Raw genomic sequence first — 8,909 nt, 5'->3', positions numbered from 1 at the left:
GTTGGGGGGGTGGTCACAGTGCTCTAGGCAGCCGAGGCTGGGATACACCCCTTCCCCAGGGTTGACGACTAAAAGGCCCAGGTGGATAGGTTCAAGGAGCAGGACCAAGCCGTGGGGACCAAAGCTGCCGGGCTGGGGGCTCACCGGGCGAGAAGAGGGCCATGGCCGCCATGAGCACGTACTCGGGCTCCTGGAGCTGCAGCCGCCTCAGGGTCCCGTGGAAGCGGAAGATCAGCTCTAAGAACTCTTTCTGGAACCCCACTGTGGGAGAGACCGGGCTTAGGAGCCTTCAGGTCACCTTGCCACGTGCCACACCACAAGGACCCGAGCTGTCCTGCTGTTCTGGCCGGCTCACCTAGGGCTCCGTCTTCTTCTGTGTAGCGAAGAGGCCCGCAGAAGAAGTTTCGTGTTCGGAGACAGAACGTGGTATTGAGTGCGATGTGACAGATTTCTACAGCTGCCCCCTTGAGAAGGGAGATCTGGTCCTCAATGAGCAGGGACCTGTGGGGGGCAGGAAACGGGTGCCCTGGTCACCAGCTGGAACTTCAGGGAGCGAGAGGACTCCCACTTCTGCTGTGACACTGAAAGCTGGGGACTGAAGACCTGGTTCCTGGAAAGGTGGAGTGATGGCTTAGTTTGCTCAGTGCTATGTTTTTGTTTTGTTCTGCTTTTTGGTGGTGGTGGGGATGGAGTGTTTTCTTCCTGAAGCCGTGGGAGGGCACACACCGGAAGAAAGGCAGGTCCTTGGTGAACTTGATGACCTGCTGTACCATGAACGTGTTCACGTCCGCGTAGTGCATCAGGAGAGGCAGCATGGGCAGCGAGGCGGGCAGCTGCTGGTGGTGGGTGAACAGGTGAGGCAGAGGCTGCAGAGATCGGAGCCCGAGTGAGATGCCGGGCCTCGCCCCACTTTTGGCCTCTCCACCCTTATTTCAGAAGGGCTCTGGGCCAAGCTGCCTGCGAGGCCCGGGCCCTCTGAGTTGCTGCAGGCATCCCGCCCCCTCCCTTGGACAGGCCACCTCAGGCCCCCTTTTGGCCACATTCCAGCTCGAATCCTTTCAGTGCTCACCCTGAAGCACACGAACTGGCCAAACATGGTGCTCATGTGACGGGCGTGGGCCTCTAGGAGTGTCTGGACCAGCTCCTTCTGCTCCTTGCTCAGCCCGGGGGGTGCTCGCTGTGCCCGTCGCTGGGCCTGCTTTGCTCGCCGCAGTGCCAGGGCTTCTGCAGACAAGATCACTGTGCCCAGGCAAAAGACGTGACAGAACTATTGAGACCAGGAGAGAGCACATCCCTCTGCCAGGTCCTGACCAGACGCATTGCAGTGAGGCATGTGGGAGGGAGGGAGGTTCAGAGGCCTCCTTGGGCTTGGCTGATGTCCCGGAGGCTGGGGGTTGGGGCTCCCTGTACACTCCCCCCACTGTGAGGAAAAGCAGTGCACTGGGTGGAGACAGGCGGGGCGAACAGTGAGATGGCCACAGGGCTGGACGTTCGGCCTCTGGGGGACACTGAAGAGGGAGGGCTCTCGATACCTAAAGCATCATTTTATGTTTGCATAGCATTATAATCACAAAGGTTCTGAGCTTAAATCCCACAGGACGAAACAATGCCGTGGGTAAACAGGGCAGGCATTGTCACCGATATTTTTCAGAAACCTCGACAGGCTGAGATTCCAGTGACAGGTCCAAGGTCACAAAGTACTTAAGTGATGTCTATTGAATTCCAACCCAGACCATTGGACTTCTGCAGTTTCTTTTCCACTGCTCCACACTGAAAAGCAGTGCGATGTCACGGGACAGAGCCGAGGCCCGGAGGTCAGACCGCGGAGCTGGAGCGCTAAGTCCACAACTTTTTAGCTGAGTGAATTTGAGCAAGTTGACTTCTGGTGAGCCCAGTTACATTGTCTGCTGGGAGGACAGCCTCATTAGCTGGCACACAGAAGAAGCACTAGGTAATCAGTTCAATGATTACTGAGTACTTATGAGTGACAGGCACTATACTTGAGAGGCAGAAGAGAAAAAGCAAGCCGAGGACCTAGGAAAGAGTACTCCAGGGGAGGGAGTGACAGCCAGAAGGGCGGACAGTGTGGGCCAGGTGTGTCTGAAGGGGGCGCTGGAGCCAGTGGGGCGGGGTGGGGTGGAACTCAGGGAAAGCGTAGGGGATGAAGCCTGACAGGTACGGTGGGGAGCCAGCGTGAGGTCATGGGCTGCGGAGAGACGAAGAGCCACTGGCACCTTTGAGCAGAATACTGACATCGTATGACTTGTTTCGAGAAGCTTACTGTGCTCGCTGTGTGGAGAAGGCACTGTGAGAACAGGGGCGAGCAGAGAGATAGTCTGTGGGTTCTTGGGGTGGGAGGAGGCTGACTCACTGTCCTTCTTCATGCCGGCGTCAAGACACTTCTGCAACCTGCAGGCTGGGCAGTGACGCCTCTGGGCCTTGCTGATCTTACAGCTTCCAGCAAAGCGACAGGCGAGACCAGAGCTTTTGACAGCTGTTCGTCTGTGAGAGACAGAGACTCTGTGAGGGTTGGGAACAGCAGTGAACAGGCGGCTGTATGAGGCGCTGAGACGACATGGTTTAGAAGAACCTCTGGTGGCACGGGCTAATCTGAGCCGTGTCCAAAGGTCTTTCAGGGTGGACGGGGCACGATGTACTCAAGCATTTCCAGGGGGCACAGGATAGGTCCGGGGAGCCGAACTGACGCAGCACCAGCCTGAGCCTTGGTGGGCAGTGAGCCACACAGTGAGCCCTCTTGTCTGAGGGGTTGTGTCCACGGGCACACACCTGGCCTTCCTGGTATTATGCCCCTGTTTATACAGCATGGCGATTGGCGAGATGCCACGAGCTGGCCACAGGGCGCTAGGCCCTAGGATGCAGGAGTGATGTAACCGGACTAGCTGGGGCCTGTGACAGGGCTCAAAGGTTGCCTGGCAGGCAGTCTGGGGGTTGTTTCTACTGGGGAGTGGGTCGGCTCTCACCTGAAGAAACCCTTGCAGCCCTCACAAGTCAGGGCATGGAAGTGGTAGCCTGTGGCTCGGTCCCCGCACACCACACAGTTTCTCAGCTCATCTTCCCCGCCAGCCATGGCTTCAGGGGCTGAGGTGGCTGTCACAGGCCCCTGAGTGTGGGAGGGGTCAGCTGTCAGCTCTGGGCCACCGGTGACCCTCTTGTCCGCCCTCTGCAGAGCATTTTCCCAAACATGCCCTGGGCCGGACACCTACGTTATCACCACCTTATTGTTTTTAGTCTCTGGCCACCCGAGGCTTTCCTACCTGCTCCCCTGAGGCAGCATGTCACCTGCAGGCCGCAGACTCTGGAGTGCGGTGCCTCTCCCCAAACCCCTAATCTACCCCCGCTTCCCCCTTGGTCTCAGTCGCTGCCCAGGTTTAGGGATCGTGGCCCTGGGTACCTGGAAAATGAGGGACTTGAGTTGCGTGTGGCCGCCAGTTCGTAGAGACTACCCAGGGAGCATACAGACTCTGGACCCAGAGCGAAGGCCTGTGGGAGGTTTTCCCATCATGCCCCTGGTGCCACTTGCTGGCACATGGGGAGGGGCCCTGATAGGTGCGGAGGTCGTGACTCATTAGGAGCTGCCGCTAATCAGACCCTTGGCAGTTTCCCCTCCTGCCCAGTTCAGGCTAGAGCTGTAGCCCCCTGGTGTGGCTCCTGGACACGCCGGGAAGAGAGTGGGCAGCAGAGCAGGCTTCTTCACACGCAGTGTCAAAGGCAGAAGAAACAGGGGAACAGGTGCAGGAGGCTTCTGGATGGAAAGCCCTGGCAGGCAGGGTCTTGCGGAGGGCCGGAGGGGACCCTGCTTCCTGACTGGGAGGGCGAAGCCCACAGCGGCCTCTGACAAACTGGAGGTAGTTGGCATGAGTCTGGGGACTCTTGTGCCAGAGCTGGCTGACGGGCATGTGACCTATGCAGTTACACAGGGCCTTGTGCTGGGAGGGGTCTTGGTCTTGACGTTGCTCTCTTGAAATTCTTAATGATTTTTGAGGAAGGAAGGGGCTCTGCATTTTCATTTTTCAGTGGGCCCTGCAAATTACGCGCCTTACGAGTAAGTTTAAGAACCAGAAATTAGAGCGCTCGGGGCTGTCCAGTGCGCTTTGTGGGCACCAAAGAGTGTTTCTGCAGGTGTAAGAAGTATGTACATGCTCTCTCAACATCAGCGAATAGAAAAAGTGATTTCCAAAACTATTTGGATGTTTAGGGAATGGGCAATATGTTGGATAAGTCTGATCCCACACACGCTGTAATGAAGTCCAAGTCTCAGGCTTCCAGCGAGAAAGGTCCTTGTCCCTGTACTCTCTCGGGACTTTGGCCATTTCTGCACTTCCTTACACTCTTCTCCCATGGGACAGAAGCAGTTTCCTTTCCCCCCTTTTTTTTCTGTCATGTCTTCTGCTTCTCCAGTTAAGATTTACATTATAATTAATGTTGCTCTACAGATGAGTTAAAAACCCAAGTGCAGGCCACAGTCATGAAAACACAGAGAGAGAAGAGACTGAGTTAACGAGAGCCTGTTTAGGTCCCCGAATGAGTGGGCGGCCTTCCCTTCAAGTGGCACTGCACCTGAGTGTGCACAGCGTATTGCATCCTGAGATGAGCGGGCTTCTGGAGAACACAGTGCTCAGATCTGGGCCCGGGAGGTATAAGCCTCTGTACGTGTGCGCATCCATTGGTATCTTTGCTCGAGTGTGACTCTGTTAGAATTCACACTGATTCGTTCAATCAGCAAACATTGATCAAGAATCTGCTATCTGTGAGACACTAGGAATGGAAAGATGAACAAGATGCTCCCCTGTCCCCGTGGAGTTTGAGCGTGCTGGTCGGGGAGACAGACCTTTGGAGAGACACAAAGGAGTGTCGTCAGATCACCGGTGCTGCTGTGCGCAGAGCATCCTGGGAGCACAGATGGGGGCACCTGGCCCTGCTTTGACAAGGGGGCGATGAGAAAGAGGCAGGAAAGGCTTCCTGAAGGAGCGACGACCAAGTTGATTTTTAAAGGATAATGAAGAATTAGCCAGGTAAAAACAAAAGGCAGTTCAGGCAGAGGGTGCAACCTGAGAAATTCAAGAAGCCAGGTACAGCGGAGCAGGATGGCAGCCCCACTGGCAGTCCCGTCTTGCTGGGGCGGAATATTTTAGGCTAGGAGTGGGCGGGGAGAGGTCTAGAGAGACAGAGCTCAGGCTGAGATGCAGGCGGGGCCTCCTTTCCCTCCCTCACCCTCTAAAAGTGACCAGATGCCATGCCCTGTCATCCCCGCTTGCTTGCCCGAACATGCCCACAGCCTCCTGTCTGAGTTCAGGTCCCCACTGTCCCCTACGCGTTACTGTGACAGCCTCCTTTCCTCCACCCCAATCTCCATGCTGTTGCCATTTCTAAAATGCAAATTTGATCATGTCTCTTCCCTGTCTAAAATTCTTCATTTGCTCCTCATCACCTTCGGGATAAAATCCAAACTCGTTAGCATGCCACACAAAGTCCTCTGTGACCTGGCCCCTATTTATTGCTCTGGCCTCAAGTGTTCCCACTCCACGTCCCTCCCCTTGACCTGACACCTCACGCTCTGGCTCCACAGGTGCGTGAGCACTTGGGGTTCCCTGAACACACTGTGCTTACTTGCCTCCAAACATCTACCCTTCGTATTCTGTCTGGTCGGGATCGCCACACATCCCTCCCTGGACCTCCCGACCTCTGGGCCTTCAGGCCAGAGCACCGAGGGTCACCTCTGGGAGCCTGGGAGCCAGGCTACACCTCTGCTCACGTTGGTCCTGGCACACACCACATTGCGGAGCACCTGTCTGTTTCCTTCCGACTCTGAGTTGTCAGGTCCAGCACTGCCTCTTTTACTTTTGGCCCCTGAGGGTCTTATGTACTCCTGGCACATGTGATGACTGTTTGTGGAAGGAACAAATAGGCAAAGACGCAAACTGAGGTCTGATTCCAAACTCATGCTCTTTGCACGTGGCATCGTGTCATTCACTCAGCAAACGTTTAGCAGGTATCTGCTTCATGCCAGTCATGTGGGTTCCATGGTGTCATCTGGATGACGCTTCTCGTTTCCCTTCGGTGGCTGTCTCTCCCAGCTGATCATCCTTTGCCGTCCTGACTCTGACCAGATTCTCATTAGTCTAGTCTGATTCCTGTTAGAACCGCAGCTGCCTGCCGCTCCCACCCCGCAATAAATAGGGGCCGCATCTGCATTTGACATGTGGCGACCCAACTCAGGTGTCTGCTGAGCCAGGTTTCCAGTCTGTTTGGTGCCCCGGGTTCTGGCACAAACACTTCCTTGACGGTTGCAGGCTGCCTCCTTCCCTTTGCACCCTGTAACCTGGTTTTACTCTCCCATCTCTGCATTCGCCAGTGGTCTCCTGTGGCCCAGGCGACCTTCCGCAGTTCTTGCCTGCCTGCAGCCACGCCGTCTTCTCAGAAACCCTTTCTCACTGGCCTCTGCGATGTTACGCACTCCTGCTTCTCCATCTTTGTTTCTAACAGCTCCTTTTTCTTTCTCTTTTCTTGGGTTCTCCTTTATTCCTAAGCCTGTGAGTTAGGAAAAACTGTGGGCTTTTCTTCAATGCTCAGTTTCAAGCTCCCCACCTTTCTTCGTCCGTGTTCCTCCCTGACAGTTCGTCTAGTCACACGGCTCTGGTAAATGTAAAAATAGCTAACGTCTGAACACCACAGTATCCAGAGCACCTCCACATCCCGACTTTGGTTACCCCCTTTCCAGTACACGGGTGTCTCCAGACTCCACAGCCTGGGTCCAGGGACCTTGCTATTCTTAGCAGTTTCTTTTTGACACCTGTTCGCATTAAATCTCATTCTAGTCCTTTCTCTGGACTCCCACTGCCCTCGCCCAAACTTCTGTCATAGCATGGATAACAACATTGCCTTTGCTGACCATCTCTCTGCTAGTAAACTGTCATCTGTACGCCACGTGGGTCTTCTTTCCCCGACACCCAGTACAGGTCCTGGCCGGGATGTGTGCCAAATAACCCAATGAATGCTTGAAGAACTTTCCCAGTTTCCTGGTCCTGAATTCCAATGGTCACTTTGAGTTCTCGTCTACATCCTGTTAGTCGCCGCGTCTACTGGTTCTTCGTGCCTTGTGTTTCGTGACGTTGTCCCTTCTCTTCCGTTGCTGTCACTACATTCACCCAGACTCTTGCACTTGGCACAACTGCGATGTCCCCATCTCGGTCTCCCTGCTCTGACTTTTACTCTTGTCAATTCGGCCTTGCGTTTCCTCTGCAAGAACAATGTAGAAACACCGTTTGTATGAGGGTCAGGTTTAAGTCCTCATTCTGATATTTAAGGCCGTTCCATGTCTCCTGCAACTTCCGCATCATCAACTTGTCTTTCATCATTGTTCTCTTACCTCCCAGATGCCAGACAGACCCCTCCCACCGTGTGTCTAAATTTTACCCTTCCTTTAAGGTCCAACCCAAATTCCATTTTCTCCAGGAAGCTTTTGACTCTTTTGGTCCTGAACAGTGTCTTTTCTCTTTGACCTGTTACTGTTTATTGTTACATAACTTATTGTTGTAGTGTACCTGAGTATTTCATCATCTGTGGCTGGGTTGGCAGTTTATGGCCTGTGAGCCTGTTTCATACAACCTTTGAGCTAAGAAGAGCTTCGAAATTAAAAATTTTTTTAAGGAAAAAAAAAAAGACTATTTCATAATACATGAAAATTACATGAAATTTACTCTTCAGTGTCCACAAACAGTTTTATTAGAACATAGTGACACCTATTTGTTTATGTGTTGTCTGTGACTGTTTTCAGACTGTAATGGGAGACTTGGAGTGTCAGCAGAGACCATAAGGCCCACGAAGCCTAAAATCTTTCCTCTCTGGCTGTTGCAGGTGAAGCTGGCTGACCTCTAATCTAGGACCTCGAATTTCCTTTATAATTTCGCACAGCTGTTGAAGAACTTTGGAGAGATCTGTTTCAGTAAAGACAGGCTTTTCTTTGCTAATTTCCCATTCATTAGAAAGGTGAGGGAAGCCAGAGCAGCAAGCTGCAGAGTGAGGAGGAGCTAGCCTAGTTAGAAACTAAGGGACTCAGACCACCACATTCCCTTTGGAAAATGAGAGCCAGAGTATCGCAGGAGGCTGTGGGACGAGACATGGTCTTTTTTGCATCTTGTCTGTTTCTGACCTGGCTGAGAAAATGTACAAGCAGAGAGATATATCTAGAGAAAGGGTGTTTGTTCAAGGTCTTAACCTGAATCTGTCGTTGAGAAGAGGTGAGTGATTGCCGAGGGAAGCCGAGCTGTTAAGGACTCAGCTATTACAGGCCATAAAAAAAACTGTCCGAAGGGAGTAACAGCTAAAGCTGAGTGTTTGGCTTTGGCTGACTGAAGCTGTAAGTAGGCTAAGAGGTTTTACAATGCCCTCTTCCAAGAGAATTGAAAAGATTTCCTTAGAGTACAAAGAAGGTAGATATTTACATACACAGGAATCGCTGTCGAAGTTATCAGAAAGTTCATGACATTTATCTAGGTGTTCTATTTCTTTTCATCTTGCTCTAATCATATTTTTTCTTAAAACTTATACAACATTAATTATTTAGTAAAGTTCCATCTTTTCGAAAAATAATCTATAGATTGGGCTGTGAGCTTTATCTGTCACATCTGGTTCCTACACCTGGGCAGGGTCCCCTTGGCCAGTTTTGGTCCTCAAACATGGACCGCCAAATAGGTTGCTACCTGAATTGCAAGAAGAAGCAAGCTAGACTCTAAGAGCTAGAACTCGCATATTGAAACCTATTTTAATGGCAACAATAGGTGTCAGGTCATACGTGTGTCTCCTTTTGTTACAGCTTCACCACCATGCCTGGCACAGTGGAGGCTCATTGTCAGATTGAACTTGAACGAATAAGCTTTTCGGAGGAGCTC

The 8,909-nt window shown here is 52.6% G+C and overlaps 1 protein-coding gene across 3 annotated transcripts in view; it reads right to left on the bottom strand.

Annotated features, from left to right (window-relative positions):
- NR1I3 (nuclear receptor subfamily 1 group I member 3) overlaps positions 1-3,517 on the bottom strand; it is a 4,640-nt gene extending 1,123 nt beyond the window's left edge. The window contains exons 1-7 of one of the 3 annotated variants that reach the window (XM_039839875.1): positions 3,413-3,517; positions 2,982-3,121; positions 2,282-2,502; positions 1,070-1,239; positions 727-866; positions 356-501; positions 145-261 (exon numbers count right to left, since the gene is read on the bottom strand). In XM_039839875.1, the coding sequence (XP_039695809.1) occupies positions 145-261; positions 356-501; positions 727-866; positions 1,070-1,239; positions 2,282-2,502; positions 2,982-3,088 (901 nt within the window). In that variant the 5' untranslated portion in view covers positions 3,089-3,121; positions 3,413-3,517. The remainder of the gene's footprint in view (positions 1-144; positions 262-355; positions 502-726; positions 867-1,069; positions 1,240-2,281; positions 2,503-2,981; positions 3,122-3,412) is intronic. The other 2 variants (XM_039839877.1, XM_039839878.1) reach the window with 2 other exon arrangements.
- Positions 3,518-8,909: the final 5,392 nt, after the last annotated feature.

The sequence above is a fragment of the Pteropus medius genome, unplaced genomic scaffold, assembly GCF_902729225.1.
Source record: "Pteropus medius unplaced genomic scaffold, Ma_sr-lr_union100, whole genome shotgun sequence".
Taxonomy (NCBI): Eukaryota; Metazoa; Chordata; class Mammalia; order Chiroptera; family Pteropodidae; genus Pteropus; species Pteropus medius.
The sequence above is the reverse complement of the archived record's forward strand: the minus strand, read 5'-3'. Positions and strand labels throughout refer to the sequence as shown.